This window comes from Enhydra lutris, unplaced genomic scaffold (genome assembly GCF_002288905.1).
Source record: "Enhydra lutris kenyoni isolate GAN:26980312 unplaced genomic scaffold, ASM228890v2 scaffoldscaffold10, whole genome shotgun sequence".
NCBI classification, from domain to species: domain Eukaryota; kingdom Metazoa; phylum Chordata; class Mammalia; order Carnivora; family Mustelidae; genus Enhydra; species Enhydra lutris.
In genome coordinates this window covers 40,436,726-40,464,269 of record NW_019154094.1, presented here as the reverse complement: position 1 = coordinate 40,464,269, position 27,544 = coordinate 40,436,726, and the positions used below count along the sequence as shown (strand labels likewise).

Below are 27,544 nucleotides of genomic sequence, written 5' to 3'. Positions count from 1 at the left end.
CAGTACTGGGGGGAGTACTGGTCCACTGTGTAGCCAGAGCGGGAGGCCTCTGCGGGTTCACTGGGGAAGGTTGTTGTCATCATTTCCTTTGTGGGCCTCAGCCAAAGGAGGGGAGGAAAGCAGCGAGTGCCATGTATTTGCCAATCTTGTGTTCATTTCCATAGGACTTGGACCTGAGAGGGTTTCCAAGACAGACCCTAGAAATCCTCTGCATGAGACCCCCATCTGGACCCTAACTGGAATCAGATGCTGGGTCCTGGTAGGATTCCCGAAACCCGGAACTCACCAAGTCCTGATGCTCCACCCTCCTGACTCCGTCCTCTTGAGCAAACACCTTTCCCCTGGTGCTCTGGCCTTGGCCCAGTGCTACCCTCTCTTCCCCCAGGGTTCTACCTGCAGGAAGGGGCTGTGCACCAGGGGCCTATGCTGAGTGGGAGGGTCAGGGGAGCCTCCTGAGAGGCAGTGGGGGGCAGAAGTGAGTTCCTCAAAGATCCAAACCAAAGCCCAGTGTTGGGAGGCTGTGGTGGGGGGGGGGGGGGGGGGGGGGGGGGGGGGTGATTGGGAAGGGGGAGAAGACTGAGGTGGGAGAGAATGAGAGAGGGGAGGGAAGGGGTGGAGAGAGGCAGAGAAATGGAGAAAGGAGAGATGTGCAGAGAGCCTGGGGTGGAGGGGGGAAGGTGGCTGGGAAAAAGAAGGAATAGGGACAGGGAAGGAGGCAAATGGAGGGGTGAGCTGTGGACAGCTGACTGGGGTGCAGGGGCGCAGCATGGGGCAGAGGAGGATAAAGGAGGCAGGATGCCAAGGGATTGGAGCAGCTGCTGTGTGTGCCCTGCTGCGGGGGGGTGGGGGTGCCAGAGTCCTGTGCTGTGGGGGGACGGGAGAACCTCCCCTCAGACACCCAGGCCGCTGCCCACCCCTTTGGGGCCAGGGCGCCACTGGAGTGGAGGTTAGTGAGAGGGGAGAGTGAAGTTAATCCCCTTGAGGGGGGTCCCGAGTGCCTCCCTGTCCCCATGCACTCAGCCAGTTGCTGCCTTTGCCAAGGAAGGGGCCGCCCACGTACGCACCCAGGAGTGTGGGGTTCGAAAAGCAGGGCTGGTCAGGCTTGTAGGAGTGCAAGGGGAACACAGAGAAGGAAAAGAGGCTGGGGTGCGCACCAGAGCCCTGTCCCCGAGGCTTTGGCGGAGGCCGGAGCAGAGCAGGAAACATGTTCAGGTGGGGGCTTCACGTGAGGCCGGAATGCCACCACCCTGTGGCTCACATGGCTCTCTGGGGGCAAAGAAGCCCTTGTGGACTAGGGAAGGTTTGTGGTGTGCCCTAGCCAAAGCAGGCAGTTTGGCTTTTGCCCTGAGGAGGAGACGGATGCGGTGATCACCTGCTCCCACCTCAGCATGGCCTCTGGGACTCTTGGTTCTGGAAAGGTCTTAAGAAGCTGACCTCTGAGCGGCCTGTGGAGGCACTCGTCCTCCCGAGTTGTGACTGGATCGGAGGTGTCTGGCACGAGCAGGTTGTTTCTGCTCTGGTCTGGGGACTTTCAGGAGAGGCCAAAGCAGCTACAACCTAGAGGTGGTTGAGAGCGCTGGTTGGTCACGTCCTTCTGGGTCTCTAGGATGTGAAAACTTTCTTGTTTGGGAACCAGTACCCGGTAAGGAAAACATTGTTTTCCTGAGAGGGTGAGGATCATGGTTAGGATTCATCCTTTTCAGGCCTGGACTAGTTAAGCCAAGAGCTTTTAGATGAGGCTGTAGGGAAGATAATTCCTTGGCCTCCTTGGGATTCTTGTTTGGGCACGGGGGAATCAGCCTTCTCCAACGTCCAGTGTGATAGAGACAGGGGAACCCTCTCTTTGGAGAAGCTGGGACTTTCCCAGCACGAGAAACTTATGCAGGTCCCTGCCTGGCTCAGGGCTAGCCTTCGGGTGGGCCTGGAGTTTCCTGAGAAGGGAACAAGGGGGACAGTCCTTCCCAGAGCTCTGACCAGCAGACCTCAGGGGCCTGTGCTGTGTGTCATTAGGGTAGCTTGGTGTTGTCTACACCCATTAGTAAGTTCCGTCTGAGTGTGTCCTCGCTGTTCATCGTCCAGTTTGGTAACATTTACTTTGGTCCTGACCCCTTCTGCTGCTGCTGGATTTGAGCTTCAGTGCAGGTGGAATGACGTTCAAATAAAGAAACACTTTATATCACCCATGCTGGCTCCTTCTCTGAGTTGGCCCCTGGGGATGGAGAGGGTCGAGATTCTACCACATGCCCAGGTTTGGCAGCATATTAACAGAGTGACCACTGTGGCTTAACAAGAGTTTATCTTCCTTTTATATTAAGGCTGGAGGTAGCCAGACAATGACTGATATGGCCCGCACCATTACTAGGAACCCAGGCTCCTCTTTCTGGGCTATCATTTTCAATCCTGGCTTCCAGTCTCAAGGACACCACCTGGCCCAGCATGGCTGCTGGAGCTCTAGTCACTTGGTCCACATTTCATTTGATGGAGACTAATGGAAATCCCATAGGACTGAGTCACATTGCACACCTAGCTAAAATGTGATCTTTTAATGGGGCACACTGTCATCCCAGAAAAAACTGTGGTTCAAGGGAGAGAATAGATGGAGCGGGCAGTTGGCAGTCTCTGCTGACTGATTAAACAGGCTTGACTGCGCTTAGGACTCTGACTAGAACAAACAAGGCTCCACCCTTTTCCGCCTGTGTGGCGTGGACAAGTCCCTTCACCTCTCTCTAAATCCCCATTTAGTAAATGGAATTGACGATAGTGATCTCAGGAAATTGTGAGAAAGGAGGGAATGTGGCTCGCTTGACAGCCTCTGGCACGTTGTAGTGTCCCATATGACAGACTGATTATAATGTCTGCACTTAGGAACTGAGTCTCCACTCAACACTTTTGAGCACTTGGTATAGGCTAAGCACTTAGAGAACAAAACAGAGACCCTGTGCTAGCTAAGGGTCAGTTTGGCTGGGGAGATAAAGATGTAAAAATAATGTAAAATGTGCCAGGCGCAGGGCAATGTGGGTGCCCTGGGTAGGGACAACTTAACATCTCTTTTGGTGCGGGTCGGTAGACAGGAGACCGGTCTACTGTAGGGTGAGTGGGAGTTAGGCAGGCAAAGGTCAGGAAAGCCATTCATGAGCGAGAGGGCATCTTGGGGAAAGAGCAGGGTAAGAAACAACGGAGAGTGCAGAGAACGAAGAGAACGAAAAGCCTTTTAGCAATGCTGAACTATAAGGTGTGAGGCAGGGAGGGTCAGAGATTTGTCTGGAGACAGGCAAATCCAGAGGATTAGAGAGCTCAGAGGCTGTGGACAGGAATTTGGATGTTCAGAACAATGGAGGACCGACTGTGGGGTGATTTTAGCAGGAGAGCAGCATGATTAGATCCGCATTTCAGGAAGATCACTCTGGTTGCCCTGTTAGGGAGTGGAGTTAGAGGAAGACGATTTTATTTATTTTTCTTTTTTCCTTTTTTTTTTTAAATTTAAAAAAATTTTTTAAAATTAACATATAATATATTATTACCCCAGGGGTACAGGTCTGTGAATCGCCAGGTTTACACACTTCACAGCACTCACCATAGCACATACCTTCCCCAATGTCCATAACCCCACCACCTTCTCCCTACCCCCCCAACCCCCGCAACCCTCAGTTGGCTTTGTGAGATTAAGAGTCTCTTATGGTTTGTCTCCCTCCCGATTCCATCTTGTTTCATTTACTCTCTTTATACCTCCCAAGCCCCCCAGAGGAAGACGATTTTAATGAAAGAGAAATCATTAGTCTGGCGTGAAACAAAGTGGTGGCAGTGGGTCTGAGAGAGGTGAGAAATTTGCTATTTAGGAAGCAGAACTGACACTTGGTAGCTGATCGGGGTAAAAGAGTGGCACCAAGAAGGATGGATACATTTTTTCCTTGGGGGACAAAAAAGATTTGTCAGGATAGCAGGGGAACAAGATCAGTTCAGTTGAAACTTGCTAAGTTTAAGAAGCATGTGAGGGGCGCCTGGCTGGCTGTTGGTTGAGTGTGGGACTTTTGATCTTGGGGTGTGAGTTTGAGCTCATATTGGGTTTAGTAGAGATTACTTTAAAAAAATAAATAGAAAAAGAAAAAAAGAATAGCATGTGGGACACCATGGTGAAGTCGTCCAGTAGTCAGTTGACTTAGATGGATTTGGGAGCTTAAGAGAAAGATCTGGGCCAGAAACATGAGGATGCAGGTACTGGGTGAAAGGTGAAGCACAGAGGAGTTTGCTCAGGGTGACTGTATTGTGTGAAGAACACAGAACAATGGAGTAAATGTTGGAAAACACCAACATAGAAAGGTCAGAGGAATGGATGTCCGAAAGGAGAGGACACTGGAAGAGTCAGAGCTGTGAGAAAAACTATGAAAATGTGTTAGGAAAACCAAGGATCTAGAGGTCAAGGGAAAAGTCAGCTGGAGGAAATTAGTTCAGAATTAGGGACTGAAAAATGTGCCTACTGGATTTGGAAGGAAGGGGGCCATTGTTGAATTTGAGGCTGTGGAATCTATTTTATTTTATTTTTTTTAAAGATTTTATTTATTTATTTGTCAGAGAGAGAGAGGGAGAGAGAGCGAGCACAGGCAGACAGAATGGCAGGCAGAGGCAGAGGGAGAAGCAGGCTCCCTGACGAGCAAGGAGCCCGATGTGGGACTCGATCCCAGGACGCTGGGATCATGACCTGAGCCGAAGGCAGCTGCTTAACCAACTGAGCCACCCAGGCGTCCCTGTGGAATCTCTTTATATGGAAGAGTTCTGAATGTGTATAGATCATGGCCAGTAAGAGTTTAAAGGTAAGAGAGAGAATGGTGTGCCTTGGTATCTCAGTCAGGTGCCTGACACTTGATTTTGGCTCAGGTCAGGATCTCAAGGTTGTGGGATAGACTGTGCCCATGTGGGTCAGATTGGGATTCTCCTTCTACCTTTGCCCCTCCCTGCCCACCCTCCTACTCCCTCTAAATAAAATCTTTTTAAAAATAGAAATAAAGGTAAAGAGAATTACTAAGAAGAGGTGAGAAGGCCTTTTTGGGGGTAGAGGGAAGTGCACGGTTTAGGGACATCATACCTGGTGGTATTCATTTCCTCAGTGTAGCAGGAGGCAAGACTGAGAGAAAGGAATGAGCAAGGGGTTTGAGACATGGCAAAAGGAGATCCTGGGTGGCTCAGGTCATGATCCTGGAAACTCTGAATCAGAGACTCTGAATCGAGCCTGCATTGGCTCAAAAAAAAAATTAAATCTTAAAAAAGAGAGAGAGGGAGAAGTGGCAAAATCTTAGCAGTTGCTACAGGAGCTGTCAAAGCATCAAAAGACTGGGGAGCCTGGGTGGCTCAGTGGGTTGAGCCTCTGCCTTCGGCTTGGGTCATGATCTCAGGGTCCTGGGATTGAGTCCCGCATCCGGCTCTCTGCTCAGCGGGGAGCCTGCTTCCCCTTCTCTCTCTGCCTACTTGTGATCTCTCTCTCTCTCTGTCAAATAAATAAATAAAATCTTTTAAAAAATTAAAAAAAAAAAAAGGTATCAAAAGACTGACGCACGAACATGAAATTGTGGAAGCACCAACGGACAGGAGGGCAAGCACAGAGAAGGCAGACTTTAGACTGACCGGTAGGTAAGCAGAGTGTCTTGCAGGAGTGTTTCACTCCCGCCATGATATCCAGGTTGCTTACAGAAAAAAGCCATCAATGGGACAGACAGACAGACAAAGGACTGAGGTTTTTGTGAAAGCTGAAGGAGAGAAGATTATGGCTGGGAAGCTGAGTGTTTGACCTGAATACTATCACTCATTCTTAGAGATGGCTTTGAGATGTGAGGCACTGAGTAGAATGTCTACCCAAATGGTGAGAATAATGGCAGAAATTGGGGTGCAGAGGAGCCAGAGTCATCCAAGAACCAAAGAGAGTGGTGGGAAGAAGCTACAAACACATTAACCAGACATTGTGTGCATCAATAGAGCAGGAATTTTTTATCTGAGGGGCAAGATGTAGTTGTCTGGGAGCATTTGGGGTAGAACCTTTAGGCAAAATGATGTGAGAAAGAGCAGTCTCCACTTAAAAGGGCTGCAAAGGAGGTGGTGTCCTAAGGAAAGAACCGTATTTCCATATTTCAGTAAGGGCTTGTCTCTTAAAGGAAAGAGGTATCCAGAGGGCACAGCAGAAAGGTTAGGAGAAAAGGACAGAACAGAGAAAGAACGACCTTGTAAGGCTCAAGAGCACCAAGAGTCAGGTTACACAGAAAATTCTCATTCTGGGAAATGGCTAAGGGTAGCAAGAGCATGAAGTTGGTAGAATTCATGACTCAAAGCTTCAAATGGAGCTCTCGTTTGAAATCCCTTTCAAGTCCACTTAGGCACAGCAAAAGAACCAGCGATACCAGCACTGAAACAGATCTGGAGGTGCTGGAAGGCTCGTTTAGGTGTCAAAGCAGGTACAGGAATGCAACCGGAGTGGACTGGAGGCTTCTTCAAATTCACTTATTCATTCAACAAAACATTTTATTGAATGCCTGTTCTGGTCTGGTACTGCTAGGTTTTAGAAATACAGGAATAAATCAGACATAGGCCTTGGGCTCAGATGATCACAGGCTAGTTAGCGGCAGGGCTGTTTGCCTTTTGTTTGGAGTGGCTAGGGAGAATTCTGGTTTTTGTTTTGTTAAACATGTTGCAGCATAAAACAAATGTACAGGTAGGTGAAATACTATAAAATACCGTACTAGACATTACCATAGGGACAGACTCCTGCTAGTCACCCCAGAAGCCTTTCACTTACAAACACTATCCTCTTCCTTCTCTCCTGAAGAGCAACTACTTTGACTTTTTTTTTTTTTTTAAAGATTTTATTTATTTGACAGACAGAGATCACAAGTAGGCAGAGAGGCAGACAGAGAGAGGAGGGGAAGCAGGTTCCCTGCTGAGCAGAGAGCCTGATGCGGTGCTCGATCCCAGGACCCTGAGATCATGACCTGAGCTGAAGGCAGAGGCTTAACCTACTGAGCCACCCAGGTGCCCCTACTTTGACTTTTATTATAATCAGTTCCCAACTTTTATCTATCTATATATCTATATACATATATATAGATACAGATATCTATAATATATTTTTAAGTATTTATTTGACAGAGCGGGAGTACAAGCAGGCAGAGGGGCAGGCAAAGGGAGGGGGCGAAGCAGGCTCCCCGCCAAGCAGGGAGCCTGAAGTGGGGCTTGATCCCAAGACCCCAGGATCATGACCCGCACTCAAGGCAGATGCCCAATGATTGAGCCACCCAGGCGTCCCTCCAATATTTTTGAAAAAATCCATGTAGGGACACCTGGGAGGCTCAGTCGGTTAAGTGTTTGCCTTCGGCTCCATTCATGATCCCAGAGTCCTGGGATTGAGTCCCATGTTGGGGTCCTTGACCAGCAGGGAGCCTGCTTCTCCCTGTTTGCTGATCCCCCTGCTTGTACTCTCTCTCTCTCTCTGACAAATAATCTTTAAAAAAAGAAAAAAATCCACGTAGAAGCAAACTTGCAAAGCTCAAACTCATGTTGTTCAACTGTCAACTACATTGTAAAATTATCACAGTTTGTCTAGTTAACTTCCATCACCAGTTACAGGTTTTTTTTTGTGTGTGTGTGTGATGAGGACATTAAAGATCTCCTTCAGCAACTTGTGAATATACACTACAATATTAACTCTAGTCACCATGCTGTACATTACATCCCTAGGGCATGTTTTTTCCTAACTGCAAATGTGATCTTTTGATAACTTCCACCCATTTTACCTCTCCCTGATCCTTTGCAACCATCAATCTGTTCCCTATACACATGAGTTCATTAAAAAAAAAAAAAAAAAGATTCCACATGTGAGATTATATGGTATTTGTCTTTCTCTGATTTATTTGATGTAATGTAATGCCCTCAAGGTCCATCCATACTGCCACAAATAGCAAGATTTCATTCCTTGTTTATGGCTGAATAATATTTCATTGTATGTGTACACACACACACACACACACACACACTTTCTTTATCCATCCGTCCGTCCATCCATCCATGAATGGAGACTTATGTTGCTTCCACATCTTGACTACTGTAAATAATGCTATGAATACTTGGTGCACACATCTCTTTAAGTTAGTATTTTCATTTCCTTTAGATAAATAACCAGAAGTGGAATGGTGGGTGATATAGTTCCATTTTTAATTTTTTGAGGGTTCTCCATATTGTTTCCCACAGTGGCTGCACCAATTTACATTTCTACCAACAGAGTATAAAGGTTCCCTTTTGTCCATATCCTCACCAACACTGGCAATTTGTTGTCTTTTAAATAGCTATTCTAACAGGTGTGAGATGGTATCTCATTACGGTTTTGATTTGCACTTACCCAGTGATTAGTGATGCTGAGCAACTTTTCACATACCAGTTGGCCAAATGTTTCTCTTTGGGAAGATGTCTATTCAGATCCTCTGCCCATTTTTAAATTGGATTGTTTGAGTCAGTAAGTTGTAGGAGTTCTTTATATATTTTGGATATTAACCCCTTATCAGATATATGATTTGCAAAATACATTTCCTCCTATTCTGTAGGTTGCCTTTTCATTTTGTTGATACTTTCCTTTGCTGTGCAGAAACTTTTTAGTTTGATGGTCTCATTTGTTTTTGCTTTTGTTGTCTTTGGTGTCAAATCCAAAAAAATCATTGCCAAGACTGTGTCAACGAGCTTACTTCCTATGTTTTCTTCTAGTTTCATGGTTTCAGGTCTTACATTCAAGTCTTTAACCCATTTTTGAGTTAATTTTTGTGTATGGTGTAAGATAGCGGTCCAATCTTACTCTTTTGCAGTTTTCCCAATAGCGCTTATTGGAGAGACCGTTTTTTCCCCATTGTTTATTTTTGGCTCCTTTGTTGTAAATTAACTGACCATATATGTTTGGATTTATTCTTGGGCTCCCTATTTTGTTCTACTGACCTATGCAACTGTTTTACTATAGTTTTGTAGTATAGTTTGAAATCAGAAAACATTACGTGTCAGCTTTGTTCTTTCTCAAGATTGCTTTGGCTATGGGCGCCTGGGTGGCTCAGTGGGTTGGGCCGCTGCCTTCGGCTCGGGTCATGATCTCGGGGTCCTGGGATCGAGTCCCGCGTCAGGCTCTCTGCTCGGCGGGGAGCCTGCTTCCCTCTCTCTCTCTCTCTGCCTGCCTCTCCGTCTACTTGTGATCGCTGTCAAATAAATAAATAAAATCTTAAAAAAAAAAAAAAAGATTGCTTTGGCTATTCAGGCTCTTTGTAGCTCCGTACAAATTTTAGGATTATTCATTTTTGTGAAAAATGCCATTGGAATTTTGACAAAGAGAACACTGAATTTGTAGATGGCTTTAGGTTTTTACTGTAGGTTTTTAAGAGTTCTTTGTATATTTTGGATAACAGTCCTGTATCAGATGTGTCTTTTGCAAATATTTTCTTCCAGTCTAGTTTGTCTTCCCATTCTCTTGACAATGGCTTTTGCAGAGCAAAAGTTAATTTTAATCAAGCCCAGGTTACCAAGTATTTCTTTCATGGATGGAGGCTTTGGGGTTTTATATAAAAAGCCATTTTGCCAAACCCAAAGTTTTCTAGATTTTCTCCTAGTTGTTTAGTAGTTTTCATTTTGCATTTAGGTTGTGATCCATTTTGAGTTAGTTCTTGTGAAGGGTGTAAGGATTATGTCTAGGTTACTTTGCATGTGGATGTCTAGTTGTTCCAACACCATTTGTTGAAAAGACTATCTTTTTCTTCACTGTATTGCTCTTGCTCATTTGTCAAATATCAGTTGACTGTATTACTTTAGGTCTACTGGGCATTCCAGTCTGTTCCATCAATCTATGTGCGTATTCTTATTCCAATGCCACAGTCATTATTACTATAGCTTTATTAAGTCTTTAAGTCAGGCAGTGTTAGTCCTCTGACTTTTCCCTTCGATATTCTGTTGGCTATTCCAGGTCTTTTGCCTGTCCGTTTGTTGATATTCACAAAATAACTTGCTGGATTCTGATTGGTGTTCTGAATCTATAGATCAGTTAAGAGACATCCTGATATGAACTCTTTCTCTCCAGGACCATGGGGTATCTCTATTTAGTTTTCCTTTGATTTCTTTCATCAGTTTTGTAGTTCTCTCTATATACCTATAGGTATATAGTTATACCTATTTCATTTTTATTGGTACTAATATAAATGTTGTATTTTAACTTTAATTGGAATTGTTAGTGGTACAGTAATGCAACTGATATTTGTATATTAATATTGTATTCTGCAACCTTGTTATAAATGCTTATTAGTCTGAGTTTTTTGTTGTTTCTTCCAGATTTTCTAGTCATATCATCTGTGAAGAGTTTTACTTCTTCCTTCACAACCTCTGTACTTTTTTTTTTTTTAATTTGTCAGAGAGAGATTGGGAGAGAGAGCGAGCACAGGCAGACAGAATGGCAGGCAGAGGCAGAGGGAGAAGCAGGCTCCCTGATGAGCAAGGAGCCCGATGTGGGACTCAATCCCAGGACGCTGGGATCATGACCTGAGCTGAAGGCAGCTGCTTAACCAACTGAGCCACCCAGGCGTCCCACAATCTCTGTACTTTTTATTTCCCTTTTTTGTCCTATTGCATTATCTAGGACTTCCAGTACAATGTTCTAAAAGAGTGGACATCCTCCTTTCCTTACCTTATTCCTGATTTTTAAAAAATTCCTGTCCCCCCTTCTGAATTTTAATGGGAAAGCTTTTAGTTTCTCACCACTAGGTATGTTAGGTGTAGGATTCTTGTAGCTGTTCTTCACCAAGCGGGTTAAGTTCTATTTCTGGTTTTTGAAGGTATTTCTCACTTAGAATGTTTATGTACATGTCTTTAGCATGCTCTTATTGTGTGTGGTAATATTCTCCTCCTTACTTTCTTATAACTGGGATTTGACGTTGATCCTTTTTGTTACTCATATTGACTAAGTTTTTTTTGTACTTTCAGAGGAGAAGCATGACTTGGGTCTTTCTAGTTTGAAGGTTCTACAGTACTATTTTTAAAGTAACTGTTAAAAATGACTGTGGGGGCGCCTGGGTGGCTCAGTGGCTTAAGCCTCTGCCTTCGGCCCAGGTCATGATCTCAGGGTCCTGGGATCGAGCCCCGCATCGGGCTCTCTGCTCAGCAGGGAGCCTGCTTCCCCCTCTCTCTCTGCCTGCCTCCCTGCCTACTTGTGATCTCTCTCTCTCTCTCTCTCTCTCTCTAATAAATAAATTAAAAAAAAATGAGGACTGTGCAAACAAGAGCTGTTTATTTTTTAAGGTTATTTAAAAAATCTTATTTGTCAGAGAGAGAGCCAGTGAGCAAGCACAAGCAGGGCAAGCAGCAGGCAGAGGGAGCAGCAGGTTCCCCGCTGAGCAGGGAGTCTGATGCAGGACTCAATTCCAGGACCCTGGGATCATGACCTGAGCTGAAGGCAGACACTTAACCAACCGAGCCACCCAGGCTCCCAAGAGCTGTTTAAATTTATCATCAGATATGCTTAGAACTTTATGACCAATTGTTTCTTTCAGAAGTTAACAGTTCAAAGGAAGTTATTTAATAACCATTATATTGTTCCTAGGAGAAGAAATACATCCTGGATTTAGTGGGACAATACTAGTTTCACTTTTATTCCAAAATTTCATTTAATGTGGTACCCCCCACTCCATACCTTTTTTTTTTTTAAGATTTTATTTATTTATTTGACAGACAGAGATCACATGTAGGCAGAGGCAGGCAGAGAGAGAGGAGGAATCAGGTTCCCCGCTGAGCAGAGACCCTGATGCAGGGCTTGATCCCAGGACCCTGGGATCATGACCCGAGCTGAAGGCAGAGGCTTTAACCCACTGAGCCACCCAGGCGCCCCTCCATATCTCTATTTTGATTATCCCACTCAATTTTAATTGTAGAGAGTGCCTTTTCAGCACGCACCTTTGTCCTGGGTACTCTGCTGGTAAGAGTCTTCTGAACTGACTCCCTTCAGACCCAAGCAAGCATCCTCTGCACAACAGTTTTGGCTGTTGTTCTCAAACTGGCATGCTCAATTCCAAATGAGTACTTGTTTTAGAGTTCTGAGATCGATCTGATGCTCCATTGCTTCCTGTGAAACAGAAGGGGATACCATGCAGGTATTGTGGCTATGGCAACTTGTTTCTACCCACCTTTTGCTTTAGGGCTCACAGGGATATCTAATTTTTTTTGGTAAAGTTACCCAAGATTTTGTTTTTGTTTTCTAAAGTAAGCTCTCTGTTCAGTGTAGGGCTTGACCTCATGACCCCAAGATCAAGAGTCGCATGCTCCATTGACTGAGGCAGCCAACGTTTTTAAGTTGTCCAAGGTTTTGTTTTGTTTTCATGGCTGCTCTGTGTGGTCTTATGGGAGAATTTGATAAATATTCATTACTATTATTTCAGAATCTCTGCCAGGTTAAGCTTTTTTTTTTTTTTTTAAAGATTTTGTTTATTTATTTGACAGAGATCACAAGCAATTAGAGAGGCAGGCAGAGACAGAGAGAGTGGGAAGCAGGCTCCCCGCTGAGCAGAGAGCCCGATGTGGGGCTCGATCCCAGGACCCTGGGATCATGACCTGAGCCGAAGGCAGAGGCTTTAACCCATTGAGCCACCCAGGCCCCCCTGCCAGGTTAAGTTTTGAATGTAGGAGCAGGTAAAAGTTATAGGGGGCCACAATCTCCTCCAGTAACTGCTTTTCTCCAAGTTGTTCTCTTATCAATCTTTAGCAAAGAGTATATTAAGAACTTTGGCTAACTCCTTTCTCTCTCTGAACCTCGTAGCAGATTATGGAGGCTGCTCCAGCTCTGACTGACGAATTGATAATCAGGGAAATTTCAAGGCAAATGGCCTACTCCATTTGGACAATTGTGCATTTTATTTACTTCAGGGTGATCTGTTATTAAACAGAAACCTGCACCATCAAACTGATGCCAGAAGGCCAGACTGCTGTTTTAAAGAAACGGTGTGATATACTTTTTCAGCTAGTTAAATGATTAGTTCTAGTCAGTTTCACAGAATCTCTAGTTGTCTCTATTTGTTTCCTGGGAAAACTGCAAAATTCCCAAGGCTGTTCACTTCAGTCTGCCATTCAGTAGAGAGAAATCTTGGACAAGTTGTATCCTCCGAAATTCATTAAAAAAAAAAAAGAAAAAATCCCTGTAAAATGGGAATGATGCCTGCCTTACACATTGTTAAGCATGAATGAGATAGAATGACATGAATAGAAGAGCCTAGTAAACGGTAAATACTGTTTCAGTTGTGTTCTTTAGTACTGTTTGCCTTCCTCTATTTCTACCATATCAAAAGTGTAGCACCCAGCAATATAAAGTACCTGATAACATAGGTAGTTTGCTGTTTTACTCACCTTCATATTCCTTGTACCTTACACGTAGCCTGGCCCATAGTAGGTGTTTAGTAAGTAATTAAGGAATAGAATGTTCAATTCTGGCAAAAATCAGATGGGCTTATTCATTATCAGAAGCTCTTCAGTACAGCTGAAACACCACACTAGGTCTCAATTTCTCATCTTTAATGTATCTTTAAAAAGCATCTGGCTTGCTTTTATCCAGAATTGAGACTAAATAAGGCACGATATACGAAAATGCTTTTTAACAAGGACCAGGCACCTACTGACTCCAGGCAGAAAACAACTGTGGCTGGTAGAAGGTTATCTAGGTATTCCAGTGGGCATTTCTATTAGAAAGAGCTTTCTTAAGAAAAAAAAATTTTTTTTTAAGGAAAGCTTTATTTGGTTTTAAGATTGTGAGAGCAAGAGAGAGATAGAGAGAGGACGAGAGAGAGAGCACGAGAGACGAAGAAGGACAGAGTGGGAGGGAGAAGCAGGCTCTCCACCAAGCAAGGAGCCCGATGTGGGGCTCAAACCCAAGACCCTGGGATCATGACCTGAGCTAAAGGCAGATGCTTAACTGACTGAGCCACCCAGACACCCCAGAAAAAAATAATTTTTGTTATGTCTCCAACTAGTTACTTTCTAAGCTCCTTAAAGAAATGGATAGCATCTTCTCCATCTTTGAATCCCTCCTGCTTATTAGCAAAATGCTGTCAGTCTGTCACAGCCCTCAGTAAATATTTGTCCAACAAATGTTAAAGTACTGCCACACCAATCCATCAGCAAGCACTGATGTTTACTTGCAAAATGTATCCTGATTCCAACTATTTCACCTTACCCCCATTTATTATCATCTTAGCAGAAGCTGCCATTATATTGCCCCCATGTGAATAACTACTATAGCTTTCCAACTGGATTCCTGGCTTCTATTCATCTCTCCCAGGAGCAAAACAATCAAGAGTAATTTTTAAACACTAACCAATCAACAACAAACCATAAACTAGACCATGTCACTTCTGTGCCTAAAATCCTGCAGTGAATTTCCCATTGTATATCTTTAAAAAGGTTTATTTGAGAGAGGTGGGGGGAGCACCAGAGGGGGACGGACAGAGGGAGACTGAGAGGCAGACTCCCCACTGAGCAAGAACCCTAAGCAGAGGCTGGGGCTTGATTCCAGGACCCTGGGATCATGACCTGAGCTGAAGGCAGACTGAGTCACCAAGCGCCCCTCCCACTGTATTTAGAATCCACATTCTTTAAACTAAACCCACAAGGCTCTGTGTATCAGGAACCAGCAAACTACAGCCTGCAGGCCAAATCTGACTTGCCACATTTTTCTGTGAATATAGTTTAATTGGAACATAGGCAAGTATGGCCTGTGGCTGTTTCTGCATTGCAAGACAGAGCTGAGCAGTTGTGACAGAGACCGTATGGCTTGCGAAGCCTAAATATTTACTATCTGGCCCTTTACAGAAAACACTTTTGCTGACCCCCACTCTATATGATCTGACCCCCTACCTTCCTAGGTATTTGCTACTCCCCATTCCTGTCCTGCTCATTCACTATATCAAGTCTATTCCTCCTCAGAGGCTTTTGCATTTGCTCTTCTAATTCTCTAGGAATGATCTTTATTCATATTGACACATAACTGCCTCCTTATTGTTGGGGTCTCTGCTTAGATGTTAAGTCCTCAGAGACCTGTCCTGATCAACCAATCTAGAGTGGCCCCTCAACCTCCTTAGTTACATATCTGCTATGAAACAATAACACAGTAATGACTGTTTGAAATTACTGACTGGTTTAGTTCTCACCGCACTCTAGAATATAAGCTCCATGAAACCTTATTTGCATATCCCCATCTTCAATTTTCATAAGCATAAACCCATCACCAAAAACAAATGCCTGGTAGTTTTTAAGCGGGAAAGAAGAGGGCCAATAAACAGCTGCTGAATGAATAAGGCCAAGGTCAGGAACTCCAGTCCAGTTCAAATCAGTCTGTAACGTTCAGTTTCACTGTTGCTGAGTGGTCTTGATACTGGCCTGACTTGAATCATAAAAGGCTGAAGGAAGATCAGTACATATTCCTGGTCCATTACGTGCAAAAAGAACTCCATCGAGAGCATATGCCTCTTCAGGTAAGGGTAGAAGTTGGAAAACCAAGCAAGGCAAGGTCAGAGAATTTGACAAAGAAGTTCTCAACTTTATGATTATTATGGTTAAGAATTTTATTATCAAAATTATTACATCTCTTGTGAAAGTTCAAATGTTACAGCAAGGTGTAAACACTCCACTTGAGAAAGAAGTGATACTTCTTCCCTTCCAAGAGTTCCCCCCCCCCCCCCCCCCCCCCCCCCCCCAGAGGTCTGGTCTTGACAGCACCCTGCCCACACAGAGTGGCTGGGGTCTCTGCACGTGCCAGGCAGGGTGAGGGCCGCCTGCCCGCTGGCCTCTCCCCTTAGCTAAAACCAAGGGGAGAATGCAAACCCCAGCCCAAATGGAGAGACATTTACATACGTTTTATATAATATACAAAGAAACCAGCATCCCAGGCAACATGATTTCCACTCCCAACGCTCTCCCAGACTGATGGGTTTGTGGGGGAAACAACAAAAAGAAAAGTATTCTGCTGAGGTTTCAGCATTTAAAAAAAAAAAAAAAAAAAATCTCCCCTCATTTGAGCAAACACCTGATTTCAATTTTGAAAAAGTGAAATTTTGTAACAGTCACACACAAAGAGAGAAGACTGTGCATATGATAGTTATAGGAAAGGATAGAAAAGAAGGGGGATGCAAGAGGCTGGGGAAAAAAGGAAGAAAACAAATTGGAAGGAGGGAGACTCACAGTATTATCTTGTCCAAAAGAAAAGAAGTAAGGTCCACTGCAGCACCAGGGATTACACCTGTCATATATTTGCTACCCCTACCATGGTTATAACTGAATACAAAATTAGATAAATAAAAACACGCCGGATATTACAGTAAACAAGTGAAAGAAATAAGCTGGCAACCGTATGGAATTTTTAAAAAGATTGTGTACCCCACCTGGGCGGGCTCCAGGGCTCCCACAGGGGCGTACAACAGGCACGATGCACTGATGGGGAGAAGCCAGTCTGCCCGTGTCTCTCATCCAGAACAGTGTTAGGTGTGTGGGTGGCTTTGTAACTCTCTCACCTGGGCCATTCTCAAATCAGCATCCCCCAAAGAAATGTGGGACATGCCCACACACAATCACAGTCCTGTCGGTGCCACTCCACAAACGTATCTTTCCACTCTTACCCTGCAGTCACAAGTGCGTGCTCCCTAATCACGGAGGTGGTCCTATTCACGGGATCGTCAACTCCTGATTAACTGGGAGTAGAAAAAAATAAAATTCAAAGAATTCCCAAAAACACTTGGGATCCTTACTAATCAAATTTATTGCCAACAGCTGATAAGTAGCAATGCAATTGGCCCATCTCACTTATTTCGCTTTTCTTTGCCTACTTCCTTTCTGGGTTACTGAGCTGTGAGACAGCTTGGGGAGGGGTGGGGGATGGGAACAGCTGGGGGCTCAGATGATCTACTATGATCATCTGCTCCTGAATCATCAGAAGTTGACGAAGAGCTCTTCTTCAGAGAGCCAGGCACCCCTCAGCCAGAGCACATTCCAAGTTTTGCTATCCCTGCCTATTTCTTGGTGATTTTAAGACAAAGGTAGGGAGAATTCTTGGTGGACACATCTTGGCCAGATACCTGCTTTTGGAATGGTTGTCACAGGGCGAACATTTCCATACCTACCTTTCTTCTTAAGTGCATAAAAATCCTAATACTACTCAGATGGCTTGGGGCTTTGAGATTGGCTCTTTATGCTTTTTTCCTCTGAAAAGAAAACTTCTTTTTTGGGGGGGAGGGTGTGTGTGTGTGTGTGTGTGTGTGTGTGTGTGTGTGTGTGTGTGTGTAAAAAGATGTCCCCACTGCACAAGTGACTACAGGCTACAGGCAAGGACGGGAGACAGAGGCTTCAACACGACTCATTGCACTTAGAACCGTTACTAACCGGAACACCATTTGCTTGTCAACAATGTACCCTTAACAGCAGGGAGAAACTTCTTTATAGTCTCTGCTTCAGACAAGATTTACATCTTTCTCCAAGGCCAGAGCCAGTCGCGACCACAAGTCTCGTTTCTTGTCGACCAGACCCAGTCCTCTGGCACCTTGTACCCTCTTCCCCAGCAATATGCTCGGCCTAGGTTCCAGAGGCAGCTGGAAGGAAGCAGCTATGGGCTCATTCAGTTCTGTTTGCCCAAATCCAGAAGCCCTAGGAAAGTCCTGTCTGAGTCTTGACTCCTGACCCTTGCAGCGGCTGGAGTCGGTACTGGTGCACACCCCCACTCCCACGGTGTGGGTAGTGCTGTGAATTGGAAACCGCAGATACCCTGGAGGCCTGGTAGGCAGCGGACTGCCCAGCACTGGGCAGACTGATAGTCCGTAAGTCTGATGGCAATGACGATCTAGAGTTCTGAGGGAAGGAGGTGGAACTCAGAGTTCCTGTGCTGGACTGGGAGACCGAGTCTGAGGTCGGCGAGTCTGAGGGGCCCTGTGGGGTAGGGCTAGCAGCACTAGAAGGGCAGCTCCTCCTTGGAAGATTGCTGCCAGTGCTGTTTCCAGAATGTGGCTGGCTGCTGTAATACCCTGGTGTCCCCGTAAATGGGGCCAACGAGTCTGTGGATACAGGGTGGGCGGGGCTGGAATAGGACGCAGAAGAGAGGGAAGATTCTGAAGAACCGTGAGAGGGGGGATTTCCAGGTCTCAGTGCAGTAGTTCGATAACTGTATCCTGGAGATTGGGTGGGATGTCCTCTAAAGGGGGAGGAACTCTGCTGAAGGAGGCTTTGTGATTCTGTCCGTGGACTATCACACTGCAGGAGCTAGAAAGAGTCAGGAGGAAAAGCATAAGGAGGTGAAAAAGTCCCTATTTAAGCCATTTAGGCTTGTGAATATTTAGAACACCCTACTTTTTCTTCTTCTCCTTCTTCTTCTTCTTCTTCTCCTCCTCCTCCTTCTTCACCTTCTTCATCTTCTTAACCATTTGTTCTTTTTAGGATACCAAAGACAGTAAAATGGCTGTCTCTGATCATTTTATTTATTTTTCTGGCATGATTTATTACCTGAAGGTGAGCAGATGATGACTTATTTCCAAGGCTGCTGAAACTATATGCAAAGACGGCATCTCAACTGCAAAGGATGGCCAGGATCACAAAATATTGGAACCCAGAATATACTCCTATGCCCAGAGATGAGCAATTTCTCGTCTCACCTGGTAGCTGTATCTGGAAGGGCTGTAAACGGCTGCTCCTTTTGAGAGTGCTGAGCTCAGTGTCTCTGGGCCTTCTCCATCTGCAGGGTCTGGAAGATAATAGAAAATTCTATTAACTTGGCTTCCTAGAATTCCTAGAATTAAGTGAGAAATAGCCATTGTTCATTCAAATCACCAATGGTATCACTAATCCGTGCTTTCTTTTTAACAAAAAAAGTGAATGCAGCATGCCAGATGGGCAAAAGGAGTGGTTAATTATGGGTGATGTTTTAAATGCCTGATCTGATTCCTGTCTCCTTCTTTCTCTTCATCCTTCATCAAAATGGATTTCTAGGCCTTTGCAGAGAAGAGTTACAGAAAGGTATCTCTTGGGAAAAAACAGAGATGGGTGGGGGCGGGATAGAGAAAGAAAGACAACACTGGATGGATGCAAGATCTTAAGAATGTTGGGAGCCCAGAAGAATGGAAGCAAGACTGACCTGGAACCTTCTTTCCAGTGGAGCCTCACTGCATAAGAAACTGACTCACTGCAGTCCAGCATTTAGTGAGCATTGTGTAGAGGCTGGCTCGTGTGTCCCTAAACCTGGCTGGCAGCAGAAGGCCATGGGCTCACCTGAGTCTTTCTCTGTGACGTTACTCTCCCAAGTGGGAGAAGGCTCTCCTTTTTGGGCCACCCGCACACTGCTTCGGAGGACCTTGGGGATGCTCCCTCCTTCTCGGAGTCGTTCTACTGATGTGGGAACCATCCTGTAAAGGGAACAGAGTGCAAGTTTATGTCACAGGACTTCAGAGTCAAGAGTCTGGAACAAATGAAGCTCTCACAAAGGCTGTATAATACATTCTCTTACAACATCCTCTTCAGGACCAGTTTAAAACAGGAATTTCTTTCTCTGCCTTAAATTACAGAAAAAAGGAATTTAAAGATGTCTACATTTGACCTCTATTGTGAAATGTGAAATTTTTCTCTTCTGTGAAGTCATGTGCCTGGCACATAGTAGTAGTTTAATAAATGCTCTATAGATTAATAAACATTACTCATTTGAGTCAGGTCTTTTCTTTCCCAAACTTCATTGCTTCAGTTCAAGATCCCTGAATAGCCTCATTCTCTACACCTCCCATTTGATGCTCAATACCTGCTACTATTTATTATTTATTTACTTACAGTGGTATTTATCTACGTGGTCTCCCCTAAAGTAGACAAGACCTTTCAGAATATGTCTTATCTTTCTGTACATGCTATCTGTGTGCAACTGAATCTTCTGTTGTAATTTAAGTGGCACTGAGCTGAACTCCTGACTTACCTTTCATATGAAATGAAAAAATAAAAGAGGCAGTGTTAGTGCCCAGCAAATAAAATAGCTCATCTGTGTCCACAACTATATGGCACCCAAAGTGTTGTTCTGCAGGTTCAGTGGCAATTCTTTGCTTCTGTAAAGCTGAGGGGGGTGGGGGAGGGGTCATGGCTGATGCTATTAAATTAGCTGCACAGCATGGATGGCACTGCTGCTGCCTTTCTCAGACAAATATTCCAATATATTTTAGGTAAAATTGGAAATGATTCTAGATGTATGCTTTCCTCTTGAATTTAATTATTTCAGCATCAAACATAAACTTACCACCTACTGCTGATATTCTCTTGAGGTCTGCAGTGAGATGAAGTGCCTCTGGAATCTGATGGGCTTACCGCCTCCATATGGGACATAGAGGAATGAGATGGGGAGAATTTTTTGTGAGGGGAAGATGGGGTTCGGGTTGAGGATCCCTGCACACCATGGGCACCAGTGTCAGAAAGTGAGTTACTGCTGCCTTGCCCAGCTCCTGCAGACTTGCTTTTGCTCTGTGCAGAGTCACCTCCCCCACCAGCAGAATTCTCCTTGGCTTCTTGTTTCCGTTTGCGGTACTCCAGCAGGGATACCTGGGAGGGAAACAAGAAACAGAACTCTAGCCAGACATCGTCAGGGGATCACTAGCAATAGGGAAAGAAGATGGAACCCTCATGAACCACTAGCCTGCCATGCAAACAAAGCGGGCACCAATAATAGCAACCCTTCCTTCAGATGTTCGAGAGAACTGAGCACGCTACATACTTAAATCGGTCAGAAATTGGTAAGGAGAGAAAAATACCCAGGAGATGACATTTTTGAAGAACAGTGTTCACCAGCAGACCTCAACCTTTTTCATGCCTTCAAATAATTGAGATCACAGTGACCCAGTAACAGAAGCGTGCTATCAGCTGTTTGCTACAATGGTAACACCTAAAAAAGGAAAAGGGGAGCTGGGAGCTGTGTAGTTTGAAAAAGCCTTCCAGGTGATCTAAACAGTTCTTTCCCAATCCCTAAGAATCCCCACAGTAAGCTGTTTTTTTTTTTTGTTTTTTTTTTTAATTTTTTTATTTTTAAAAAAGGCGGGGGGGACAAAAGGAAAAGCCAACAGTTCAGGGTTCTTAAACGCGTTCAATTTTTCAAGATACATGCAGGGATTTATTACTGTTTGTCTTACACATAGGAAACTAGTGTAGAAAGACAAAGAATGATCTGCAGTTTATATTATAGCAAGCTAGTCTGGGAAATGTACACTTGGAAACTTTTCCCCAACTCTGCCTCATTCTCTCTTGATTGCCAAAACAAGGCCTTCCTCCCTGGCCCGCCCAGCACACTTCCTCTTTGCTGTTACAACACACTGCCCACACTGGCTGTCAACCTGTGTCTTGATTTTTCCTCCACTAAACTGTATGGTCTATGAGGGCAAAGATCAAATTTTTCTGGCTTTCCATCTTTAGAATCCAGCATAGAACCTGACTGGCAGCAGGTGCTCAACAATTCTCAAATAACAAATTATGATTTCAATCACTGTTGTACATAATAAATGAAACCAGAAATCCAAGAACATTTTAATTTTTGCTCCTGATGGTCAATGCTGTTCATACAATCGTCTTCTAAACCCACTGGTATCTTACCCCAAATTATCTGCCAGTGTTTCTGCCTTCTACTCAGGGCTCTCATTTTTCTGCTCAAACGTAAAATATAACCAAAATGCAAAGTACTACCATCTTCTGTATTCGTTTTTCCATATACAATCTTGGAAAATAATTCATAATAATAAATTCTGGTAATGTATTTCATTGAAATGCAAATACCAAAAGTCACTAGGTTACATTTCAATGAAACTACTATAGATATCCTGCAATTGTGTGAGACTGTCACACACAGAACATTTAACATCTCTAGCCCGGCACAATAAATGGAAGTTCCCGTGGCAACCCAAAATATCCCCATGCATTTTCAAATGCCCCTAGTTGAAATCCACTGACCTAAAAAGCACATTTTGGGCTTTGTAATTTCTTGAACAGGCATTACTTACAAGTTAAAGTCCCAACCTGTTAGCCAGCAGTCTATGGCATGTCCCTGTTCTACCATCTCTTTCCATATTCTCCCTACCTTTCACTCGAGCAGCATTCAACTGTTTGCAACCACACTGCATCCCTGCTGCCCAATCAATGGAGTGTCACACAAGTGACACTTGTCACACAAGCTACAAGTTCTGCTTTCCCTTCTGTAACATCCTTACCCTTATTTGTTGGCAGACTGTTTCCCACTTACCATATGAGATCAGCTAAATCAGTGAGTGACCTGTCGTCTCTCACTCCACCACCTCTCAAACTAGCTAGGAGCCTCTTGTTTGTTCTCAATGTACCCTCCACATATATGACTAGACTAGGTTGTGGCTAAGGTGTTCTTACTATATCTGAACAATTCCTTTGAAGCATCCACTGCCACTGTAATTACTTAATAATACAAGTATCTGCTTACCTCAGTCTCACTTGCTTTAAGCTCCATTAGGCCAGAATTTAGGAAGCAATATATAACATATTGGCAATAAGAGCATGAAATCTGGAATCAGACAGACCTGGGCAGTGTCCTGGCTCTTCCATTTACTAGCTATGTGACCATGGGCAAGTCACTCAACCTGCCTTAGTTTCCTCATCTGCAAAATGGGAAATTACCCATCTTACAGGATTACTGTGAGGATATAATGCATAAGAAAAAGCTTAACACATGAGAAGTGCTAAATAATACACGTAATTAGTATTATTCTTTTCCATTTTTCTATCCTTTGGTTGCATAGCAGGTGCACAGCACATACATGGCAGGCATTTAAATTTGTTGAATATTTGTAACACTCATCAAATTGTATTAAAACAGTCTTTCTTAAAAACAAAACAAAACAAAACAGCGGCGCCTGGATTGCTCAGCTGGTCAAGTGTCTGCCTTCAGCTTGAGTCCCATGTCTGGCTCCCTCCTCAGTGGGGAATCTGCTTCTTCCTCTCCCTGTTCCTCCCCCTTCTCATGGTCCTCCACCCCCATCTCTCAAATAAATAAATAAAATCTTTAAAACAAAACAGTCTTGTCTTTCACTGGACATGGCAGAGATCATGTCTCATGACTTTCTTTTCCTCACATGGAGAATGGTGCTAAGCACATGGCGGTTAACTCAGTAAGTATCTACTGAATTGCTTAGACACTATTCTTCAAAAGGGCCTATATAAGGTAAAACACTTACCTTTTTCCTCTGTGGTGGGTTCTGGGGGGCAGATGGGACTCCTTCACAAGCCCTTTCACCACCAGGTGACATGGATCCACGAGAGAGGTCTTTCATAAAACCATGTTCGTATCTGCTGGGAAACCCTTCTGCAGGGGAACAATATCCCCCGTCCAAATGTAAAGGCTTCCTATCCCCTACTAGGGGAGACCCTCGATACAGTCCATCTGCTCGAGGCATAGCGTTCAATGGGGAGTAGGCATACATTAAGTTAAACTCTGTCCGAAATGCCTGGTCCGAGTTCCTTGCAAGGGTCTGATGTCCATCTCCACTCCTGCTTGGAAAGCCAGTCTCAGAGGGGGGCCCGACAGAGGGATGAGGAGCCAGGTCAGAAGGACCCGAGTTGATCAGGGAAGGTCTGTCAGCACAGCTGTTAGTGTTGGAGTCAAGGTAGCCTACTTTTGTCAAGTCCAGGTCTTTCCGGTGACAAAGCTGAAAGAATAAAAATCAACAGAGACATGGAGGAGGAGGCGGGGGAAGGAAAAAGTCAAAGGGCAGAAAGGAAGGGAAGTGAGAGGGGCACAGGTGAAAGGTAAGAGGGATGGGGTAAGAAGGATGGGAGTACAAGAAAGCAAGCCATTAATATCTGTAAAAGGCCCATGGAGCAAAGGTATATATAGGCCAGATTATTAAAGAATGCCGGCCTTTCACAAATTGCTTTAAAGTTTTCTGGATGAGAAGCCTGGGAAAATCAGAATTAAACAACTGGCCAAATGTGACTATTTTGCCTGCTTAGCCTTTCATCAGGTTTGCCGAGTCACCCTGAACTACATTAAGGGACTGGAAGTATAATCAGGGATTTACCTGAGGCCCATGTATGCTACAGGGGTGAGACTGGTGTCTTAAGATAACAACTGGCTTCTGGTGTTACTCATTTGTATTTAATACTGATGGAAAGTGGGAGGAGGGAAAAAGGGAAAGAAAGCAGTAAGTAGAAAGTCAAGTATTTAAGTTACTGGTTTAGTAGAGGAGAATGGTATTAGTTAAAGACTTCAACCAACCAGTTCTTCACTCACTTTCACTATTAAGTATGTGTGCTTCTCATAAAATTTTCTGGCCACTCAATTCTTTACCCTCTGATGTATGTCCACATACTGCAAGACCACTAATGCCCACCACTGCAGAGCACCCAAAATGCTGAATTGTATCAAAAATAAACCGTATCTACCCTTTGGTATCATTACCTCCCAACACCAAGATTTTCCATCACTAGATCAACTATTACTCTTTAGAAAGAACGGTACCAAAAATCCAGATGTCACACCATGATATCCTTACAAGAGTAGAAAACACCCAGAAAACCTTTAGTACACTAGAAGACAACCTTTATCAGATTCACATTGATCTATAAAATTCTGACTCAGAATTTATCAACTATCACCAAGTTTAGCACTACATTTTTAACTGGAAAGGGGTAGAGTTAACAATTCATTTAATTTCTGAAAGGTTATGAAAGACTACAGCTTTCACTTCAAGAGGAAAAAGGCTCCATGTGGATTCACAGAGTTAATCATTACTAGATTTGTCCAAATATTTGAACAGTTAAAAAACCCTAGCACTAAAATCTGAATTTAACATCTCCACAGCAGTAGGGTGCCTAAGAAAAACACTCAACTGGATATCCTAAGAGATACTACTTGTATGCCACCACATCTCCACTACTATAGAAGAAAGGCCTGTGTGACAGAAGCCATGTGCTGACTTAGTTTCCTTGCATACCCAGTAAAGAGATATAAAGAAAATGGAGAGAGCAGAGAGGCAGGACTCTCTTTCTAAAGAAGCTGTTCAATCTATCAACCAAAGCCCCAAACATCCCGTTAAACAGAGCTGTCACATTAAACCCTGAAACAAGACATAAATCACTGCCTAACTTTTCTAGAATAAAATGCTCCTTTATCAGCCCAAGATAATAAATATCAAACGATAACTCCAACCAACTTTTGATTTCAACTTTATTTAACAAACACACCTTATTTGTTACTTTCTTTGCCAAGGCTCCCACATCTTCAGCTTGCTTTAAACTTGACTTCCAGATTCTATTCTTTAAAAAGATCGCTTCAGCCACCCCCTCCCCCAAACAACAAACCCCAACACACACACACACACACACACCCCTTCATTTTCCTCCATCTACATTGAAAGTTGTGAGTGATCCAGTCATACATGGGAAGATTTACTCAACTTAGAGTGACTGACTGGTTGCTCTTCAGCCTACTGCACCCCATTCACTCAGTCCCCCCAGCCCTCCCACACACTCATGCACACTCACTCTCAGCCTCCAAGTGTGATTGAGATGGTGTGATAACTACCTCGGGTGACAGGGACTCAGGCCTATTCGCAGGGGAACTCTCAGGGGAGGATATGTTCTAGAGGAGGGAAAAGCATCTTGTTATTCATCTATCCGAAGTCAAGAAGCAGAACAAAACAAACAAAAAAATAAAAGCAAGCATAGATGGTTAGCCACAAGTTTTTGTGGTGGGGGCAAGGGGAGGGAAAAAATGCACAGGGGAAATGTTTAACTGCAGAATTCATCTCAATGGACAGAACAACTGGTTAAAAATGCTTCCTTGGTGTCCTTGAAAACATTTAGGGATAAACTGTTTATAATGTTTCATGCTATAAGTAAACATCCTCAGCAGATAACAGAAAAAATTTAGATTGGTGAAATTGTACACTATAATTTCATTTGAAATTCTGTTCTACATCTGATGACAGTTGATTAGCCTATAGTATTTATTACTGATGGGCACCCTACCACTTATTCCTCCATAGGGAAATCTTTTTCTTTTATCCCACACCTCCTTCCGAAACTATTTCTTCATTCTCCTGTGTGGTTCAGGCCTGCCACCAGTGTCGAGGGAAAGTGCTGGGCATGCTGGGGCTGACAGGGCTAGGGAGATGGCCAGCTCTCCTGCATAACAGTTACAGGACACAGAATGCAATCCAGCTCATAGGCTAGACAGTTCACAGCATAATCTAACTGGGTCTGAACACCCCTGCCTACCAATGTTCTCTGATATGAAAATTCCTGTACTTTTGGGAACAGAGAGTGGGGGGAAGCAGACGGGAACATTTCAAGTCCCTGCATTTTAAACAGGCTTCCCCTTAGAGCTTTCACGTGATGCAGCACTCCCAGAGCACTCAAACAGGAACTGGCCAGTGAACTCTGATGGGAGATCTGAACGGTAAAAAGTGGCCAGAAAGATGGTGGTGGTTGTGACAAGGATTCAGAGTACTAGGGGTAAAGGAAGGGGAGGGTTCCTAATGTTGGAGACCCGGGTGGCAGATCCATTCCATGGGAGGTGAAATGAGGCTGTTAATTTTATTTGGTGGGCTGGGTAGTGTGTAGATACTGGGCGAGGAAGAGAAGGGAAAGGTTATTCTGGTGGAAAGGAGAGGTTAATTAAAATCAAAGTTGCTTTTTATTCCTTTTCTTTGATGCTTCCCCCGCCCTCACGATCTTGTTCTCTTCTACTACATGTCTTCTCCGCTCTTTCTCTTAGCACTGGGGACATTTTTCACTAGGATGATTTTTTTTTTTTCCTTTAAAAAAGATTCTTCCCCAACCAAACTGAGCTTTACCTGTTACACCTTTTTGATATTTCTCTGTGTCATAGTCTTGTATGGAAATAAGGCTTCCTATACTAGAATACAGGAAAAAGCATGGCAGTTAAAATGGTGATAAAGATGGTCAGGATGGTGAAGTCTGTTTTATTGACAAGAAAGATTAAATTTCCTTAGTTAAATCGTGAGACTGAAACAGTGAAAAGAGGCAGTAGACTTTTTGAGGGGATGAATTATTTAATATAATACTTTTATTCCCAGTATTCTAACATTATGCTTAGACTATGCATCACTAAACTGATCTTTGATTTGTAAAATAAAATAAATAAATAAATAAATAAATAGAATACCTTACCCTTGCACAGTGTTTCAGTTATCTAAAATACTACATGGGATTAGGAAATGCACTGAATGCTCAATTTAACGGTCTTGGAAGGTGATGTACCTTCTGATTTCTGTAATTTCACCTTTTTAATTATAATAAAACCTGAAATGATAAAGTATGAAATCTTATGCTTACAATTTGCTGCCCTCCAGGGTGAACACTCTCTTATGAAATTTTACTATTAAATTCTACTTGCTAACTGAAAAATCAAGGCAATTAGACAAAGTAAAGTTAGTAAGGCCTGCATCAGGAGCTTTACTGTATGGCTAATAAGAATGTCACAGCGAATTTGGTAAAGAGTAACTTCTCTATAAATCAAATGTAACCAGGA

General features: G+C 43.9%; 1 protein-coding gene across 9 annotated transcripts in view; it reads right to left on the bottom strand.

Moving 5' to 3' along the window:
- Positions 1-17,274: 17,274 nt before the first annotated feature.
- Positions 17,275-27,544, bottom strand: part of LOC111144365 (SET domain containing 5) — an 83,328-nt gene continuing 73,058 nt past the window's right edge. For all 9 annotated transcript variants that reach the window (XM_022498632.1, XM_022498635.1, XM_022498637.1 and 6 more), the window contains 5 exons: positions 23,226-23,696; positions 20,282-20,580; positions 19,279-19,412; positions 18,666-18,754; positions 17,275-18,276 (listed from right to left, as the gene is read on the bottom strand). In XM_022498632.1, coding sequence (XP_022354340.1) covers positions 17,668-18,276; positions 18,666-18,754; positions 19,279-19,412; positions 20,282-20,580; positions 23,226-23,696 — 1,602 coding nt within the window. In that variant the 3' untranslated portion in view covers positions 17,275-17,667. The remainder of the gene's footprint in view (positions 18,277-18,665; positions 18,755-19,278; positions 19,413-20,281; positions 20,581-23,225; positions 23,697-27,544) is intronic.